Source organism: Manis javanica, chromosome 2 (genome assembly GCF_040802235.1).
Source record: "Manis javanica isolate MJ-LG chromosome 2, MJ_LKY, whole genome shotgun sequence".
Lineage (NCBI taxonomy): Eukaryota > Metazoa > Chordata > Mammalia > Pholidota > Manidae > Manis > Manis javanica.
In genome coordinates, this window is record NC_133157.1 from 11,539,779 (window position 1) to 11,561,758 (window position 21,980).

Here is a 21,980-nt window from a genome sequence, read left to right on the forward strand (position 1 = left end):
AGATTAATAAAAAGCCTAGTGTAATAACCCAGGGAAAAATGGTGGTTCAGATGGGGTTAATACAATCTAAGTGGTGAGAAGTGTTCAGATTCTAGATGTTTTAAAAGAAACAGAATTTTCTAACAGACTGGATATAAGGTACAAAAAGTAAAAGAATAAAATATTTGGTTTAAGCAACTATTAGGAGAAGATGGCCATGAACTGAGATACTGAATAAAGGTAGAACATCTTAGGGATGGGGATGAGATGAGACCTTTCTGGACATGGTAAAGGTGAGTGAGATGTCCTGAAAGCAAAGTTAAAAAGGGTTAATTAAGGAGGAAAGAATGATTATGTATGTATCAAATACTGCTGAAAGCTAAAGCAAGATGAAGACTCAGGTTGACCACTGGATTTAGCAATTTGGGTCACTGTGAACTTGATTTTCTTCAAGGAGTTTTGGATAAAAAGGAAAGCAAAAGGGGAGCAGTATGTAGCAGTGCAAACAAAGCCAAGAAAAGCTAAGGAAAGGGAACAGCAATTTCAATGTGCCCACCACAGGAAAGATACAAGTATGGAGTTTGATTTTGACTAAATAAGTTGACAGATGAAGAAAAAACAATGATACTCAGAAGACAAAACAGAATCTCTACAATCTATCATTAACAATGTCTAACATATAATCCAAAACTACTAGACAAACAGAAAAATGCGACTCATTAGATATTAAAATTAGCAGTCAAGGATTTTTAAAGTAGCTACATTATAATTATGCTCAAGGTCATAAAAGAAAATCTTAAAATAAAGAGGAAATCTCATAAGAAAACAGAAAGTATAAAAAAAGAACCAACTGGACATTCCAAAAATAAAAAATACAAGATCTGAAATTTAAAAAAATTTCATTGAATGGGCTTAACAACAGATTGGAGGTGACAAAAGAGTCAAGTGAACTTGAACGTAAGTTACCAGGAAGTATCCTATCTTAAGAAATAAAACAAAAAAGGACTTGAAAAAATAAATTTGGCCTCAGAGTCTGTAGGATATCAAAATGTCTAAAAACATGTGTAACTGGAATCCCATAGAGAGAAAGAGATGGAGCAGGAAAGAATGTTGAAATAACAGGACAGATATTCCCCAAATTGGTAAAAGAAAAAAAACAAATTTAAAAGTCAAGAAGCTCAACAAATCCCAAGCAAGAAAAAAGGGGGGAAAAAAACACCATGTAGGCATGTCATAGTTAAATATCTGAAAACCAAAGATAAAAAATAATGTTAAGAATCAGATGACAGACAAGGACTCATTCCATATAGAGGAACAATGTAAATCATGTTGACTTCTCATCAAAAACAGTGGAAGCCAGAAGACTGTGGGATGACATCTTTAAAGTGCTAAGAGAATAAAAGTGTAAGCCAAAATCCTATATTCAGTGAAAACATCCTACTGAAACAAAAGTGGAGTAAAGACATTTTCAGGTAAAGTCTAAGAGTCACGTATTTCCATGAAAGAAATGCTAAAAGTTCTTCAGGTTGAAAGCAAGTGAGACCAAACAGAAACTTGGTTCCTTCAGGGAGAAATGAAGAGTAACAAAATTGATATATAGGTGGGTAAAAATAAAAGACAATTTCTCATCTTAATATACTTAAAATATGTATCTGTTTAAATATCTAATTGACAGCCTAGATTAATGATAAATCAGCCTGAGAAGTGGTTTCTCCTTTCTCATCCCCCACCCCTTCTATATTTATAGGAAAGTATAGTACCTGCTTTAGTTTCAAAAAGAAATTTTCAGTAGTACTACGTTTGCTGAAGGGCCAGAACAATCTTTCATTAGGTGAGCAAACACGGACTTTTGTCTCTATGAGAAATCGAACAGGCTCCTGTACTTCTGTTATTACCAAATCAACAGCTGTGGTCATAAACAGCACTTTATCTACAAAGAGACGGGAGAAGCAAATACAAAAAGGAATATATTTACTCATGATTAATGAAAAATTAATTATTTTCAAAACTCCAAGATACCATAAAGTAATCCATCAATTAAATTAAAATCTAAGACAATCAGGTAATTCTTTTCTTGGGTAGACTCCTTTAAGTGATAGATACTGCTATCACAGTATACACTTTAAAGCTTAAGAAATGTACTGTCAGATCATTACATAAAAGTTCCATATGGCTTTTACAACACTGGGAATTCTCAGCTTTTAAAATCTTACATGTTCAGGATAGACTAAATGTTACATTTTCAGGATAGACTATTATGCAGCCTTTAAATGACATTAGGAAGAGTATGAAATATCCTGGAAACTATACACTGGTACCCCCCCTGTGGGGTGGGGCTGTGAAGACTGTGGTACTTTTACTTTTCCCTATATATCCTTTGAATTTTTAACAATACATCCATATAGGATCTCTCCACAAAAATAATGAAATTTATAACTCTGTAAATAAATAAGTACATAAATAGAAAAGGAAGCAAGGAAGGGAAAGTAAGAGAGAAGGGAAGAAAAATTAAATGGGGAAAACAATACTTTGTTTATAGGTCAAGCTGAATAATAAACTCAAAGAACTATTCAAATTCTTTGGTTTCACCATAATCAGGTAAATCTACTGGGTATTTGTCAAATAAGTTTTGTTCATGGTGCCAGCAATCTGCATCACCTTTAGGAGTTTCTTCATTTACAACTTGAAAATGTGGGGATTTGGGATTCCAGCTCCCAGTAATAACATAGGACTTCCCATCTGAACTTTTGCCCATAGATTCCTAAAGAAAAGAGTGGGAAAAAAAACATTAATGCCAAAGTAAGTGAACAATAGCCTATAACGCCCCACTCCATTTTGCTGCTTTTAAAAATTAGGAGTTGCAAAAATATAAAACCAGATTTTTAAATATTTTTTTAAAAGATAGGAGTGTCTGTGAGTAAGAAAGATTACAGTCAAAATCAAAGATGTGACAATTATTCATGTAACTGTTCCTGAAGTTACAAAGTAAATGCTTGTAAATCATATTAAACTATACAAACATTAGTAAAATATAACTACCTATTCCTATATTAATTCTTCTGTCAAGTGAATAATTACACATAAATTTTAGTTTTGAAAATATTTTCACATAATAGCAGTAATACTAAAGCTGCCTGTCCATGACAGTTTGCAAATAACACTCTCACAACTTTTCTCCTTTGATTCTCACATCAACCCTACATGATAAACAAGAATTATACACTATTATACAGTCAAGAAACCAAGGCTGAAATTAAGTAGGTCTAAGGTTAGACACGTAAATAGAAGTCAGAAGTAAGGAAATTCCCTTATCTTTGTTTATTGCCTTATAGCTTCACAAGAACATGTTCATAAATGTGCTTTAACATCAGATTGAGTTAAGATGAAGAGAAACAATCTTTATCAAGGAAAGAGTGTGTAACCTTAGGAAAAAAAGGTAATTCTTACCAAATCTAACAAGTGCATGTCACTATTTCGTACATCTTTTCCTGGGCTAAGGAGAAGACCAAAACACCTGGGGGAAAAAAAACAATATAAATTGAGAAGAAAAGTAAAACAATAAAGGTGTTTAAATCAGGCCACTGTAAAATCAAATCTCACTGATAGAAAAAAGGACACATTAAAATTATCAATAAATTTGCATTGCCAAAGTAATCCTTACTTCTTTAATTTAGAAAACAAATCTCATGGATGGAAAAAATGACACATTAAAACTATCAATAAATTTGCATTGCCAAAGTAAGCCTTAGTTCCTTTAATTGACAAATTCTATGTTTTCCTTTTATTATCACATAGCTCAAGTCAGCATATGAACTGAAAATTTATGTGAGATAATTTAAAGTGGAGGAAGTATTCACTTCAATAACCAACAGATTTCCCTAGGGGACAAAATATTTTTTCAAATATACTTTTGAATACAGTATATGACTGTTCCACCAAACTGATAAAAACTAAATTTACATTTAATCTAAATTTACTAAAAATGTTTACCTTTCAATGGCAAGTTCTTTATTAGTTGTTTGTTGCACATAGATGACAATCTTCTTATCAATTCCCTGGCGCAGTTTAAAGCATTGTCTGTCCTTATCTTTAGGAACTGCACTGTAGAACAATGTATTTCATTAATTCTGCAAAGTATTTTCTTGTGATTTATACTAAAACAATTTCTGTTATGATTTGAAAACCGGCACAGAAAAGATTCAAACCTGTGCTTTTCTGTGCCTGGTTTTCCAATTGTAACAGAAATGTGAAAATCATCTCTCTCTTGTGAAAATATTATTATTACTGTATGTAATCTACTAAACCAATTGTAAAAGCTAGCAAAACATCACTCCTATGCCCCCTAAAATATAGCTTTAGATTTTTGTTGTTGTTTTGAAAATTAGGTATTTGTAGAGCATCTAGCATGGCATCCAGCCCATAGGCACTCAAAAATGTTTCTTTCCTACTTAGTCAGTGGTTTTTATAAATAATTGTCATCTTGTTTAAATATATAATGGAGAACAGATAATCACATATCCTTTGAATTTCAAAACAAGGAACCTGCGAAAACTAAGAGAGATGAAAAACTATGGCCAACAGTAAGCTTATTGCCTAACACTTCCCTTAATAGTGATAACCTTATTGCATACCTACGTTAACAACTGTAAAGTAATACCAATGATACAGTTAAACATCAGTTTAAGAAAAAGGTCGAATATCTTAAAATGACAGTCAACCAAAATAATTCCGTAGTCTCCCCACACTACTTTTTCTAGCTCCTTTGTTCTCAAAAGCAAACATCTGCCTACGGCAATCAGTCAATATACAGCAAATCTAAACTGTGTCTTATTACTGTATGACTTTAAGATAATGGCCAGAGAACCATTAGAAGACACTATAAGAGGGCTTGACTACCTAGTCAAACTAAAATGGACTCTGAAGGAATACAATTAGTTTGAAGCCCATCTGTACTTATATAGCAACAACTTAAGAACACTGTATAACACTGATACGAGTGTAGTAATATCTAGCATGTGCAAAGAAAAACTTTTGTATACCAAACTGTGAAGTATGTGTGCCAGACAGAATTTTCACCCATAGGGATATGGACAGGTCTCAATTTTCGACTGATAATAGATAACAGTCGTGTCTATGTTCTATAGATGCCTAAGTATAAGTAAACATAATCTCATCTCTCAGCAGTATTTAAAACAATTAACAACTGATATGAAGAGGCCAAAGAGCAAGAAAAAGCTACATTAACAAGAAGCAGAGTAGAGAGGGCAAGCAGAGGAAGTTCACTTCACTGATGTCAGGGAATCTAGATTATATTTTAGGTCTTGTGACATGTCATTGAATGGATCCAACCAAATAATTTTATACTTAATCCCTGTTGTACAACTTAAGAAACTGAGGTCTAGGGTTAACTTCCCCGGTTTCTTCACCTATAAAGCAAGGACAGTATCAAATACCCAGCCTATCTAATGGGATTATAAAACAAATGATTTCAACAGTATAAATGAAAATGCTCCATCTTCCTAAGAGCTAAATTAAGAGGCAGGTTTCTAATTTTAATAAAGTAAGAAGGAATAAAAAGAGCATTAATTTTTGCCACAGTACTTTGTCTCTATGTTATGGTAAAAACACTATCTTGTGTGATGGTTAACTACATATAAATATATTTCTTGATAGGTAGTAAGTCAGATGAGTATAATATTTTTTGAGGAATAACTGACATACCACGTTATATTAGTTTCAGGTGTACAACAATGATTTGATGTTTGTATATATCATAAAATGTATATTTTCACCATTCTATTCTGGTTGACAATTTCTTTTGAATTTTGCTATTATATACAGTGTTAAGGAGAACATTCGTGTTGAAGCTTTTTGAGCACCTCAAGGATTATTTATGTAGATAAATTTCTAGACATGTTATATAATCATTAGATAAAAGGAACTGCATTTGACAAGTTCAAATCTGACAAAGAAAGGCATACCTCCCAATGATTTCATCACTATACTAGGTCATACAACTTTTCTATGATAAACTACAAATTCAGTAAAACCAACACCAAAAAGAGAACAAACCCCTAAAAAATGTGAAAAGTAAACCTGACCATCCAGTGCTTTTCTGTAGAGCATCTTCCAAGTATGAGGGAGAACAGAACAGGGATATTTGTGATTCTGAACAGAACAGGGATGTTTGTGTCATCCTACCTTGAATACGCTTGATCTCAGAAGGAAGAGAAGTTATCCTACTGCATCTCTTCTGAGATCTTAGAAATTTTTTCTATTCATGATTGGAATTTATAAACAGGATCTACGTAAACATCTTCAATAAAGGGAAAAAAATACAGTTTAAAGAAACTTTTGTTTCTTAAAAAGGCAAAAAAATATTACGAAGTTTATAGATTATAATCTCCACTTCCCAGGGGACTGCCTATTTCAGGGAGCAAGCACCACATCACAGTGTTGCTGTGAGAACAGAAATAAAGCTCATGAGAAAGCACAGAGGACAATGCCTCACACTTCAGCGCACAAATCGAAGTTGAAGCCGCATTGTACACTAAATTGGCCACCAGATGGCATGACAATTCCGAAGTCTCTGAAGGGAGACCAAGAGTTACCAGTTTTTCAAACAAATGTCAGTCATTGTGCTTTTAATTTAAAAGCAAAACATTAGAAACTATTCATATTTTGATGTGATTTCATTTTACCCATTTTATGAGGCTGTCATGGAGAAGAGAGACTTCTTCATGCAACTATGAATTATGATACCAAGATATACCCATTTGGTGATATGGATTATGAGGAAAAAAAAAAGAAATCATCTTGTGACTGTATTTTAAAGTTAGAAAGGATTTAAGAATCTAGCCACCTCATTTTATAAATAAGGAAACTACTGCCAAGAAATGTAAAGAAACTTGGAAAAGGTCACATTGTTAATAGCAATAATTAAAATAAAACTGTTCATATTTCTATTCCAGAGTTCTTTTCACTACTCATAGAATTATGATTTTACTTAAAAATCAAAACCAGTTATTTCTGACCTTAGATTCAAGGTTAGACTTCAGACACAGACATCATTTCTCCCCTTCCAAAGTATTCAGATAAACTTTAATGATAAAACTTGACTTCAGTCTTAAAATCTTTAGAGTTTTTAAAACAAATACATCAACCAACCCAAAACAAAACAAAACAAACAAAAAACCCAGGAAAATACATGCAGCTACAAATACAGCTGACCTAGCTTCTGTCACATTTCTTATCATCAGTCAACCAATCATTTTTGAGGCCAACTAAAAGAACATGGGTAATATATTTTCCCATGTGAAAAAAATTTTATTTTAAAATCCTTCAAATCTTGTGTCTGCATATTTGCCTATTTCTTTTCCCTTATCACTTAGATTTTAAAAAGTCTATAAAAGCACTTATTTTATAGCATGAAAGTTACATAATCTGACCTAGAGTTTCCCTTGAACCTCAGACATACAGCATGTTAAAAGAAATGCAAAGAAAATGAATAAAATCAGATGCCCTACCTAAAATACCCTTTACCATCATCTTCTTTTATTTCTAAAGACACTGAAAAGGTAAAGATGTCACTGTCAGGAGTCTGGAGTGCGGCAGTTGCTGAAAGTGGGGTCTGCTTAGCAGAACGACGGAAGGCAGTGGCAAAACTATAAAGTATCCGGCTTACCTACAACCAGAAATGTTAGGAAATGGGCTGTTAACATAAGAAATAAAATACTTTTATCAAGGTTGCTCTGTTGAGGAGAGCAGTTCATCTTTCCCCCACTGATTTATTTTGGTAAATTATCTAATTTGTTAGGTCTGTTAAAGCAACACTAAAAATGGTCAGAGGTCTTTTTAAAGAAAAAAAATGGTTGTAAACACTAGAAATTAAACTGAAATGATTTCCTAAATTGCTAGAAACTATCTGAATATTAATTTTTATTAAAAAAAACAACTCTCCAAGTTTAGCTCTAAAGATCAATGTGCAAATGTGCCATTGCTGAAACCAGAATGCCTGTCTGACCCAATCAAGCAAGAATCAGCCAACTGGTCTCCTCTGACACTCTTAGCAACATGGTTCTGGTTAACCAAACTTGTAGTTTATTTTTATTTCAGCGCATCAAGATGCCATAAATAAAACAATAGCAGAAAATTTCATTTGGCTTATAAACGACTCTAAAGTATTGCATCATTTCAATATAGTAAAGGCACAGGTAAAGTTCATTTGCAGACAGTTTTTTCTCAAGGACTTACAGCTTCTTGTACTTCACACCGGAAGACATGTATTCTGAAGAGTTCTGCATTGTAATGACTTTCAGTGAAAGCAAAACAGTCGCTCTCAGGAGTTCCATCGTGCCCTCTGACGCAGAAGAGGATTTTGTAGATAGGGTAGTTTGCTATCTCAGTATTTGTCTGAGGATCTAAGAGTCTGTTCAGAAAAAAAGATAATAAAGAAATCAGTGGGATTATGGATTATTTCCACTACATCCACATTATGATTCAAGACTCAGCTTTTTACCAGTAAGATCATATAACCACTTCTGGTATGGTAATCATATAAATCTTAAATTGGGATAAGTAAGTTATGTGTGGACTCCTGAAGTTACTGACTACATAATTCATTCCATGGTACTAAAAATGACATAATCCCATGTTTTAGAGAGGAAATCAGGAAGGCATTAACAGTATCTCAATGAGTATACATTTCTTATAAATTCTGTAAACGAATAAAGACTAGACCAATGGGTAAATCAAACTACCAAAATAAATCTTAGGCTGTGTTCCTCATTATTTCCTAAAAGAATTACCTAACCTGCTTTATTATTTAAAAAAATAAAAAACCCATGTGCTTTCTCGGAGTAAAACATGTTTATTTTTCGATTAATGAAAATAAAAGAAGAGAGATTATATCAATGTTAACACCTAATCAAAAAGATCATTAATAAAATAAAAAAGATGCCATTAATTAAAAAATCACAGGTGTTTCATTCATTCAACAAATATTTATGTTATACCTACAACATTCCATTCTAGGCTCTGTTTTGGGCAGTAAGAATACAACTATGAAAGGACTGAAAAAAAAACCATGCAATTTCCATGCTGAACAGGCAGGGCCACTGATGGAGAAAGTCCAGGGCACCCTGTGTATAGCAGAATATATTAGGATAAAGTATAAATTGGGAGAATGACTTCAGCTGGGGGAATGACTACTGACTAAGAAGCATATAGATATGAGTACTAAACAAATTTTATTAAAAGTTTCACATTAGTAAATGCAGTTAAAATTAGGATTTGTGAGTCTTAGTGTAATAACAATACTCAAAGGAAGAATTACATAGGGAGATGATTGGAACATTAAATAATTAACTTATTATTACCCACATATAGTGACAACTCTACCACCATGAAAATCCCAAATGCTTCTGAGGGTAGAGAACCAGATATTCTCATACACAGATGATTAAAGTATAAACCGGATCAGTATTTCTACGTGGCTATTTGGTAATATATTAAAGCAATAAAAATAGGCAAATCTGTGCCCTAATATGTGTACTTCCAGGAACTTATCCTAAGGAAATTTTTAAAAACACAAAAATTAAGCTAAAAAATAACATATTTATAAGAGAATTATTGGTAAAACATTTATATGCCCATATAATAAAAGCTTAATATTAGCTATTACTATAATAGCTTCTCTCATAAAAAAAAAAACTGAAATATCTAACTTAAGAGACTGGTTATTTCTGAATAATCCATCATATGCCATCATAAATTAAAATTTTTAATTGTCTTTATTGATATGGAAAGAGGTTCATGATATAGTACCAGATCAAGCAAGCATATTACAAGATGGTATGCACAATTCCACAGTTGCTAAAAATATTCTAAGAGTTGTTTAATGTATATGCATATACATGTAGGTACATAAACACATACAAACACATAGAACATCTTAATAAACCAAGTTTTCTACTGTATTTTATCAATGGGGAGAGAATTATGAGTATTTTCCTTTTTCCTGAATTTTTGCTTGTTTGTATTTTCCAATTTTTCTGAGATAAGCATGTATTTTTGGTACTAGGAAAAAAGTAATTTTATTTTAGCTGTGTTTTTCTAGTATTTGGAATTCTATATTTAGCTAGTTAATGTAAACATCTGCTTGGTTATCTTTAAGTGTTACTTTTTCTAGTTAGTATAAAGCATAGCCATTTCTACAGACTTTTCTGGGCCTCAGTTTAATCATCTTAAATATTATGGGATTGCACTGAAATAGTTAATATTTACCAGTAGGTTTTTGTAATTTTCAAATTTCGCATGAAACTCAATATTGAACTAATGTGTCAAGCTAGTATTTACACTGGGGGAACATGGAAAATACAAATTAATTTGTCAGGCAGACTGTGAGGTCAACATATTTCAATTATCCCCAAAAACAGTGAAATTTCAAATGTGCTACACACACTGGGGTGGGGAAGAGTAAAAAACCATTCATATGAGTGACTAATTTTCATAAGGGTCATAATCTTTGCAAGATATGTAACACAAGTGCTACATGAATTTAACATTACAGGAATCATTATGTATTTTGTTCATCTTTCTAAAACTACAGGAAATCTGATCAAATGATACAGACATTTCAAAAAGCTGGTCTTACCTCACAGTTACTTTCAAATGTGCTACACACACTGGGTGCGGAAGAGTAAAAAACCATTCATATGAGTGACTAATTTTCATAAGGGTCATAATCTTTGCAAGATATGTAACACAAGTGCTACATGAACTTAACATTACATGAATCATTATGTATTTTGTTCATCTTTCTAAAACTACAGGAAATCTGATCAAATGATACAGACATTTCAAAAAGCTGGTCTTACCTCACAGTTCCTTCAGATACATTCGGCACTGAGAGGGTCACATCTAATGAAATCTGACACTGGCTTCTTAGGATGGACATCATCCTTAAGGCTTCCACTTCACTCCTAGGAGCATTTACTGAGGCACAGCCTAAGTAAGTTAGTTTGCTGAAAATGACACTGTCCTCATCAGCCACTGGTGTGAAGGGACTTGACCCTTCAGAATCTGAAAGAAACAACAGTTATTTCATTCTAATATTCTGTTGACATGAATACAAAGTTAACAATCTACAAGTTTCATTAGATTCTAAAATTAAGTGCTAATGAGATAACATGCCAGTACCCCAGAAGAAATGCCCATTAAAGCCAGAAATAATCATACTAGAGCTCTTTCACTAGAAGTTTTAGGTTTTGCTATACTGTTTAAAAGGGGAACTGAGATGAGATTTGATTGGCCTTTCTGTCTCTTCTAATTTGTTTTGACTTGTTCTACACTCAGGTCAAAAGATACATTTAGTATCTTACCACTCTGAAAACGATATCACTTTCTTCTTTTTGATCTGCACTGTTATAATTATTTATTTAACTTATCTTTATTTTCACATAAAGATTTTTTTAGTTCTCACTTGTGTTTTCTCAACCCCTTAGCTTTCCCTTTCCCAATAAACATCTACAGTTTTAACACCCTACTTTACCCCAATGAGCACTTCTAATTGCCCTTCTCCTCCTTCTCTCCTATGCCTTTCCATTTCTTTACTTGGTAACTATTCCCACTGCAGTAAGCATCTGTTCAGCAAGCATTTTCCTCCACTTCTCCACTTTATACTCAAATTCCTTCTTTCCTGGAAAAGTCTTTAAACAGTCTGAAATAACACTCTTTTAATGTCATTTACCTTTTTTCTTTGGTGTAAAAGACATACGTTTTAAGGGAAAGTAGAGTGGTACATGCATTTACTCCTCTCACAATCCCCCAAAACTAGTATGTGGAGATACTAGAGACTTTAGATAATGGTTTTTGTTTGCTCTGAATCAAATCCACTACAGGTGGACCTCAAATATTAAAAACAATAACCTTCAGTTACGCAAACAATGCAGCAATCCTAACCTCCTTGTCCAGGTTTCACTGGCAGGCTCATCTCTGGTTTTTGGAGCCCTACTAATGGCACAGGGTTAATGGTAGATGAAGCTGTAAGTTGATTAGAAAGAAGCCCATCTCCTTCACCATCCAGTTGTGACCTTTCCACAAGCTCCTTATCCCCTGGCTGGTCGTCCACTGGAGGATCCATCAGCACATCTGCTAGCTCTTTTTGCAGCTGCTGCTCACTTCCATTGCCTATAATCTAAAGGTCACAAATATATGCAATCAGCAAAGTGAGAAAGAGGCCAGTACTGATTAAAGTGGTTCCACATTCTAGAGAAAACTGTCAGCATTTCTTTAGATACAAAGGTATCTTCTGAATGTTTTCAAAATATAGAATGAATCAAGATCTGCAATAAATAAGAGCTGCAGCTGCTCTCTTAAATTCATACCATTTTTTTTCTGAAAAAGTACATAGTGAATTTGAGACTAATACACCCAGGAACTCATGTGATAGTTTGTCAATATTACTAAAAATTTTCTACAGTGTCCTGCTATTATAATATTTGTAATTTACTTGTCTGGTGAAAAATAATGCTAGTAGGAGGAAAATCTTTAGCACTTTCTCTTATCTTTAAGGAAAAAAGGGAAGATGTATTTGTTTCCAGAAGTTATGAGTAGAAACATACTTGTAAGGTAATAAATTTTCATTTGTATTTTACCACTCCTGCTGTAAACAGTCTGCTGTATTTTAGAGGGAGACTTCTGATATGAATAGGTTCTTAAAGTTCCTGAGACACTTGAATAAAGCTAGGAAGAATCATGTATATAAAATGGCCTTGAGGAACAGAAGCACTCCACTTCTATAATGTCAAGTATTTTTCTGGAGTCATGATGGTTTATTATTAGTTGCTCAACAAGGAAGTAAGCAAGTACAAAATCAGGTAGAGACTGCCCAATGCTACACAAAACTGTTAAGTGACAAAACCCAGTACTGTCACCAAAAGCTTATTCAAGAAATGCCAGAAAAATTAACAAAAGAATTAATTCAGGAAAAGGAAGTCATGACCCAGAAGGCTTCCTGAAGACTAAAACCTGACAAATAGTTAAAATGGGTGGGGCTATGAGATTGTTAAAGAGGATAAGGTCTTACCAGTAAACACCAAAGTCAAGAAGAAAAATTCCAATAACATAGGTACATTTGGACTATCAATGAACCCAGCTCAAACATCTTTTGTGACTCCATAAATTTCATCTCCCTCTGGCTATAAGTTATGATTGAGAACCAGTCTTAAGTCCTTTACGCTGATATTTTCCCAAGGAAATTCTAACATGTCAGCTACTCTTGTCTTAGAAATGGCCAGAGAGGTATCCAGCCTTTGGTGTCAATGACAATACCTGTTTCTGTGAACTAAATTTTATATGTTGACAGTTACTGTTAATGGAATTACAGGTGGTTGAAGTAATTTTCAATCTTTGTTATGCCCAATCCTAGAAATCCACAAGTGCAACCAAATTTCTTTTTTCAGAAATTCTGCTGTCAAAGCTTTTTTTTGAAGCACCTAAAAAACAAACTAGAGCTTAGTTCCAATTAACCTCTTATTCTTTCAGAACTGGGAAAGAAATACTCTATCACGTGCAGTAGACAAAATAAGCCTAATTCAACCTAAACTGTTTCCCCAGAAAAGGAGAAATAATGTAAGTAAGATAGTTAGAGCTTCCAGAAAAAAGAGAAAAGATATTAGATTCTTATTTAAGTAATTAGTAACTATAATTGGGAAGGCTATCACTAAAAGAGCAAGCTAAATTGAAGAGAAGACATTATATTTTACCTGCTCTGAAGTACTGTTCTGTTCTTTGGTATACAGGGTAAGTAAAGTTACCTGCACTTTAATATTTTCATTATTAACAAAAATATACCTAACCCTGAAAGAAAACACGTATATATATCTTTTGTGTTTATACATATGACCTTGCATTCTTCCCTCATTTATAGTCTATAAATATAAGGACTGCCTTGTATTTCATTTCCTTAACTCTTCCTTAATGGTTAGGATGTACACACACACACACATATACAAATGTTGATTTTTAAAAGCTGCTTTAAAAAAGCAATCTAACATATGTTTGGATAATTAGGTCCAATAGAGTACAATTACGTTAGATTAGTTGTAAACCTTTAATCCAATTTCAAAATTACTATGACATTATAATACACACACACACTTAAATCAACTATTTTTTTTAAGTCAATTAATCTTCCCTAGGGGAACATTCAGCAATGCCTCTTAAAGCTCTCTAACTTTAGCAAGCATCAGAATCACCTACAGAACTTCTAAACACAACTGTTCAGCCGTAACCAAACTCTAATTCAGTAAGTCTGGGGTGGGCCTGACAATGTGCATTTTTAAAAAGTTTTATTGGTGATGCTGCCAGTCTGGGGACTACACTCTAAGAAACAACCTTAGATGAATGGTTCTTAACCATGATGATACAACGCAACTGCCAATATTATGAGAAAGCATGCTAAAATTTAAATACCTGCTCCTCACTTTGTCCCCTCAGCTCCCCAGCTGACAACTGAATCAGCTTCACAGAGAGAGCCTGGACAAATGCAATTTTAAGAACCTGCATAGGTGATGTACAAAATAAGTGGCAGGTGAGATTAAGCCAGCAGGCTTAGTTTGCTGATGATGCCTGGTATAGAAGAACAGCTTAAACAAACCAGCAACTGCTTATTCTAGACTTCCTGTTATAACAGAAAAACCCACTATTAGCTGGGCTTTCTGTTCCTTGCTGCCAACAGCATTCCTAGCAGATATCACAATCATCTCTAAAAAAAAAATGTAGTCACAGGTAAAGCAATTAAGACAAGGTGATATTAATGAAAGGGCAGACATACATATCAATGGAACAAAACAGAATCCAGAAATAGATCCACACATATATGGCCAATTGGTTTCAACAAAGTTGGCAATTAACATGACATCCATACATATGCAGAAAAACATCAATTTCAACAAGTATTTCACAGCATATACAAAAACTATAAAACTTCAAGAAGAAAACAATCTTTGTGATCCTGGGACACAAAGATTTCTCAGAGCAGGATAAGTATGCAAAAAAAAAAAAACTGATAAAATGCACTTAATCAAAACAAGAAACTTGTGTTCAAAAGACACTGCTGAGAATGAAATGACAGGCTAGACTCGGAGAAATTATTTGCAAATCACGTATCTCGTGAAATATTTATATTCAGAATATAGAGAACTCTCATAACTCAATAATAAGAAAACAAGCAACCTAAATTAAAAAAGCAGGAGTGGACATTTCAACAAAGAAGATATACAGATGGTAAATAAGCACGTAAAAGAAACTCAGTATCATTAGCCACTAGGGAAATTGAAACCACAACAATATGCCTCTATATACCTATAAGAATGGCTAAAACTAAAAACAAAAAAACAATTCTGGTAACACTAAAGGCTGGCAAGGATGTGGAACAACTGAAAAACTCTCATACATTGCTGCTGGGAATGCAAAATGGTACAATTATGAAGCTTTTTTTACATTTCATAAAAAATATACCCTTACCATATGACTGACTCCTTGTTATTTACCCAAGAAAAATAAAAACATGTCTACACAAAGACCTGTTTGGGAATGTTTATAGCAGTATTATTCATTCATAACTGCCAAAAACTGAGTATAAAGTAAATGTTTATAAACTGATGAATGGATTAACAAATTTTCATCTATCTATACAATGTACCACTACCCAGAAATAAAAAGGAATGAATTACTAATATAGCAACATGGATGAATCTCAAAAGCACTATTGTAAGGTCACAGAGAAGCCAGACACAAAGGCTACATAGTGTATGATTCCATTTACATGGCATTCTGGAAAAAGCAAAAGTTTAGGGACAGAAATCACGTCACTGGTTGCTGGAAAGGGGGAAGAGGACTAAAAAGAACAACAAAGGGACCTTTTGGAGTAATGAAAATACTCTGCTGTGGTGGTGGTGGTGGTTACCTAAAAGTTTACATTTATTAAAGCTCACAGAACTGTACACTTAAAAGGGTTGCATTCTACTGTGTATAAATTTTACTGCAATAAACTTTATTTTAAAAGGAAAAGAATATTGATAGTAGAGGAGAGGCTATGCATATGTGGGGGCAAGTTTATATAATAAATCTCTATACCTTCCTGTCAATTCTACTGTGATTCTAAACTGCTCTAAAAAAGTCTATTAAAAAAAAATAGATAAAATAGGATTGCAATTTGAAACACAACTATTCCTTTTTGCTATCTGCCCCTCAAAACGTTCATCCAGGATTCTGTTTTGGCAATGGCTCATTTACAGACTCTCTTATAAGAGTCATCTCATCTACAGTCAACAACATACAAACAATTCCTAATATATATCTATAGCCCCTTCCTCAACTGTCTATTGTACAGACATCTTTAGCTAAGTACTCCAGACTGTGTCAAAACTTTACTCACTGTCTGATCCTTCTTCTGAATCCTTTTTTTTAAATCAATGAATTGCACTACTATTCACCCAGTGTACAAATGAAGGATCACAATCATCCTTTACTCTCACTGCCACACTACTCACAAATCCTACTAATTCTTGCTCAGTTGTGTATTTTTTTCCTTCTTCTATCTCTCTGCATAGCTAATACCATAGGACAGCCTCTTTCATTTTACGTAAGCCTAGGGGAAAGGTAGTAGTTTCCTTGCCATGTTTCTCTGACCTATCAATTCACATGGACATTCAAGTTATAAATACAAATTGTAGTTCTGATCAAGCACTGCTTTATAAACCCTTCTATGTTTCTTCAATGCTCAAAAGATAAAGCCTGAATTCATAACTGTATGAGTTTTCCACAACTCTGCCCAATTTACCTTTCCAACTCTTATCACATCAAACTACTCTACTCAATTTCCCCAGGACATATCATAAACTTTTAAGTGTCTTGACGTTGTATACACTGTTCCCTTTCCTGAAAAGCCCTTCTCTCCTCCTTTCTATCTTTAAGAATCAAGCTTAAATTGTGGGAGGGAGACCTAAATAATAAGAGGGAGACCTTAGCCTCACTAGAGTTTAATCACTCCCTCTTTAGGGAGTGCTACTATAATATTAGCATACATGTTTATTCTAGCATTTCTACTTGATTTAGACTTTTTAGTGGGCCCCTTAAACCAGACTAAGCATTAGATGGCAGAAACTGTTCCTTAAATTATCTTCATATTCCCAAAGCTTTGGGTAGTGATGTAAATCTGCAACACATGTTTACTGAATTGAATTTTATAAATCCAAAGAATAGAAGCAAATAGTATTATTTTATCCAATTTGGATATTCTACAGATTTTGGTTTAGTTATAGAAAATGAAATCTGAATGATTGATTTCAGCTTTGTTAACTACTTACACCCAAAACCAGAAACAATACCATCATTTCCTATTATTCTGAGAGTGTCATTAAGGTTTAACATTTAGAGTAAGAAATACTGGGTAGGACTAAACAGCATGCTGCAAAACCAAATAAACTTTATTTTGAAGTCCAACAGATTTATACCTAAATTTAGCACAAATATAAAAATAAAAAAGCAAGCGTGTATGGATAATACATATTGGGTCACACTTAGATCTATATTGGTCTCCATGTAATTTACATTAAGACGAGGAAGAGAGATTGCTTTAGGAAACAGTTCTGAATAGAGAGGAAAAAACAGTAAGCATAAAGTAGGCAATTTAGCAGCTATTGTAAACACAGATATAGATATCCGCAAGGACAGAAACTGCATGGTGAATGGTTTACTCATAATTCTGCTTATAAACTAAGGCGATTGTAAAAAAAAAAATGGGACAATAGCTGGCTTGTAGCACAACTCCAGGGGGCACCTTTCACATCAAAGACAATGTGAATAGCACCCCCCTGGGGTTGTACTAACTGTAGACCTTGCAACTGTACTTAATAGTCCTACTTGGGCTCTACAATAAGACAGACCCAAGTTTGGGACATGCCTCTGACATTAACTATTGGCTGTGGGCAAATTAACCCTCTGGGATCTGCCACTGTCTTGTCTCTAAAATGAAAATATTAATACTTTTCTCACAGGATTGTCATGAGTGTTCAATTACACAATAATAATACAATTATTGGCACTTATTTTATATTTCAGCCACTGTATCATGTGATTTCTATAGGAATTAGCTCATCTCTCATCCCAGTACCTGCCACTTAGTTAGCATCCAGTAAGCACCCAATCAGTACCTTCGTAACCTGCTTTCAGCTATTTCTAAATTCTGATCCACCTACTAGAGTTGGGTTTGAAAAAGCAAGTAACTTAAAAAAAGAGTATTTCTACTTTCCACAGTCCAGAAAAAACTAAGAACACACTATTCATATGCAAAAGAAGCATTAGAATAAAATCTGTCCTTTGTAAATACATCAAATAAAGGTCACATAGTTTATATGGTAGAATTGGCTACAAGTCTATTTCCTTAAGAACAAAACTACATCTATGGAACCAAAGGATAAAATGTTCTAAAGGCAACATTCAGTCATTTCCTGTTAATTTTCCAACTTTATAGACCCCGTTTCTCCTCACTGAAATAATACCAACTAGGCCCCACTTGATATGACAGTAATGTAAAACTGTATTAGGCAGTCTGGGACCCTTTTCCACTAGAGACTGTGTCTTCAAAAAAGCATGCTAGGAAATGAGTGTGTGCTTGAGAAATACACAGATGATCAGAAAATTAAAGACAAACTCCTGATGATCTAGTTCCCATTACTTGTATCATACTGAAATGAAAGTATAAATGAAAATGGTTCAAACTGAGTAATTTTGCTCAGCTTCAGTGTAAAAAGAATAAAAAGCTGACAAATATGTAAGTTTCACTTTTTATCAGAAAGCAAAGTACAAAAGAATCAGAAGTCCAGTCTGGATACTGAAAAGTATAGTTACTAATCTCAAGTCCACTCACATACTTGTTCTGTTACCTTTGACAAATTACTCCATCTCTTTTGCCTCATTATAAACTGCAGTTGATCTGAATATCCATCTCTTTATCTTACTACATGAAGGAAGGACCAGAGAAATAAGCTAAAATTACCACTGAGAATTATTAACAATTTAAAAAGGGAAGGAGAAAGAACAGAACCTTGTGAATTCATCCTAAAAAGTAAACTGAAGAAAGCCCCAAAATATTTATGATTGTTTTGCTAAATAATGGGACTATGGCTGGGTTTTACTCACTTTTCTTGTTTGCATTTTCCCTATCAAGTACACATTATTTTTATAATTACAGAAAGCAAATACCAAAAAGGATATTTGCATCTTGGAAGAAACAGAAAAGCAAGAAGCACATTCAATCCTACTATATGCAAGGCCCTTTTAAGACTCTTGATCTTCCCACATTGTCACAGACTCACTTCTTTGGGAAATTCTTAATCTTTATTTAAGGCTTTGCTGAATTATTAACTATTCTGTAAAACCTTTCTTTTCTTCTTCAGGCAAACAATTATGTTCTCACATAATTCTGTTCATATCCACACTCTAGCACGTGATGAATTTTATCATGATGACATATTTACTTATGTGTCTACCCCTACCATCATTCAGATCCTGTTAATTAAACTGCATCATATTACAGATGACAAGATCATCTGATTATAAAACAAGCAATATCATAAACTGAGTCAGAACATTAGGCAATACTAAATGAGAAGGAATAACTTCTGTATCTGCTTATTTATTTATTTGTTTGTTTATTAAGGTATCACTGATAAACAATCTTATATAGGTTTCACATGAGCAACATTGTGGTTACTACATTCACCCATATTATCAAGTACCCCCCACATCCCCATTGCAGTCACTGTCCATCAGCTTAGTAAGATGCCATAGTCATTACTTATCTTCTCTGTGCTATCCTGCCTTCCCTACGTCCGCACTACTTTATGTATGCTGATTATAATACCCCTTAATTCCCTTCTATATCTGCTATTTTAATAAAGCTTGACAACTTTTCCCAACTATAATAAAATCAGTTGGATTTTTCAAGACAACTATGAAGATTAAAAAGCATAAAAAGTCTCTAACTGAACTTTCAGCCTAAGAAGTCCTAGATGATCAATATATCCCCAACCAACATTTATAAAGTATCTTTGGTTAAGAGCTAAAGGTTTAAGATTCCTACAACAGAGGAGTGAGGTAGAGAAAACACATCATGTTCTCAGTTTATGGACGTTCTCAGATTTTGATGCAAGTTGTCAAAACAATTCATGAAGGAAAACAAAAGTTTTTCTTCGTAAGTACATCATCACATAAAGCTTTTCTTTAAAGGGCTTAACTAAAGCATTATCCTCTCTAAGAAGCCTTCCCTGACTGCTCCCCCAAGCTGAGATAGCTTTCATACCTTCTGTTCTATGACACTCTTTGTTAACTTCCACAATGGTATTTAACTGACAATATTAATGTTGAAAATTAAATATGGCCACACAATCTCCACAGCTCCTCCACCAAGAGGACAGTCTATTTGCCTTAAAAGAGGCCTTACAGCTTCCATGTCTACCTTAACACTACCAAGGCTTTGAAGAAGCCTAAGGTGAAAGACCACATAAGAAAGATCTTGACATGCCAGTCTAGTACTACTTGAATGAAGTTATGAGCCTAAGCAAGACCAAAAAAAACTGCAGTCAATCCACAAAATCATGAGAAATAATAAACTGTTTTAAGCCACTGAGGTCAGAAGTTTGCTACAAAGCAAAGATTAGTAAAAACAACTGCACCAAGAATTTTAACAACTGTCATCTACTCTAAGCTATAAGCATCTTGAGCACAGGAACCATGTGTAATTCATCTCTACTCTCATTCAGCATTTTAAAAAGCTTCTTTTTGGCTGTGATGTTTGGCACTTTCACTGTTACACTGCTTGGGACTCACTCTGTTTTTTCGCTGAGGATTTATGACCATCATTTCTGGAAAATATTCAGCTCAAGTATTTCCTTCTTTCCCATTATTTTCAAGGAACACTTACGTATATATTGATTCTTCTCATCTAGTCTCCACATTTCTTAAGTGCTCTTTTCATAGTTAATCAACTTTCAGTGCTATTTTCTGGGTAATTTCTTCAGATTCATTTTCCAAGTATTTGATTTTCTCTTTAGCATTGTCTAAAGTTGTCTGCTGTTCATCACATCTGCTGCACCTCTTACTTTAGTGGGGTCTAATTTTTACTTGTATAAATTCTAATTTGCTTAGTCTTATAATTTTTTGATAATTTTGTTCTTTTCTAATGTTTCAAATTAAAAAAAAGTATTTTATCATCTTAATTATATCTATTTTTAGGTTACAGCTAATAATTCAAACACTTGAGTTTTGGTGAGATTTGCCCCTGCTGGGGTTTGCTAAATCTCACTCATGGTGAATTGTCCTTTGTAAATTCTGTAGTGCACTATTCTACACCAGGGTTATCTGTGGGAATACCACATAGCTTGGGTGGCAAGGATGTCTCTCTCAGTAGGTTTGTAATTGATTTTCTCAGGTGCCCTAAGAATACTACCAACCCAGGAACATGTAGGTTGTATAAATTCAAACCCCAAACATATATGAAAGCAAACCTATGGGTACAAATTCTCAACAAAACCCTACTCCAAATCAGTGTCCAAGCAAAGATATATAAGCTTCCTTATTTTCTTCCTGTGGCTTTTTTTTCTTTTCAAGTATATCCTTTCAGTTAGGATGTATCACTCAATTCCAACACACCTCTCTGTAAAACCCTACCTAGGCTTTATCTCTTATCCAATTTAGCTACCAAATTCCAAATGTACTGGTTATAAAGAAGAGCAAAATTCCCCACTCAGCTCATATGTACAGTTCTGGCTTTTATGCCTCTTGACTTTGTTTCTTGAACATTTTCTTTACTTTCTTGTGAATATAGGCATTCAATTAAAAGGGTGTTTGTTATATAGCACCCAACTTTCTAAGTTACTGGGACATTTTTAGGCTTTCTAGGTCATTATATTTCCAAAATGGGAGCTCTCATTTCT

At 33.8% G+C, this 21,980-nt stretch overlaps 1 protein-coding gene across 15 annotated transcripts in view; it reads right to left on the reverse strand.

The window, feature by feature from the left end:
• Positions 1-21,980, reverse strand: part of RABGAP1 (RAB GTPase activating protein 1) — a 163,144-nt gene that overhangs the window by 115,872 nt on the left and 25,292 nt on the right. For all 15 annotated transcript variants that reach the window (XR_012126332.1, XR_012126331.1, XR_012126330.1 and 12 more), the window contains 8 exons: positions 11,941-12,175; positions 10,857-11,061; positions 8,233-8,407; positions 7,506-7,663; positions 3,970-4,080; positions 3,427-3,493; positions 2,638-2,740; positions 1,740-1,909 (listed from right to left, as the gene is read on the reverse strand). Coding sequence is in view for 8 of the 15 variants with exons in the window: in XM_073224856.1 (XP_073080957.1) it covers positions 1,740-1,909; positions 2,638-2,740; positions 3,427-3,493; positions 3,970-4,080; positions 7,506-7,663; positions 8,233-8,407; positions 10,857-11,061; positions 11,941-12,175 (1,224 nt within the window). In the remaining 7 variants the exon portion in view is untranslated. The remainder of the gene's footprint in view (positions 1-1,739; positions 1,910-2,637; positions 2,741-3,426; positions 3,494-3,969; positions 4,081-7,505; positions 7,664-8,232; positions 8,408-10,856; positions 11,062-11,940; positions 12,176-21,980) is intronic.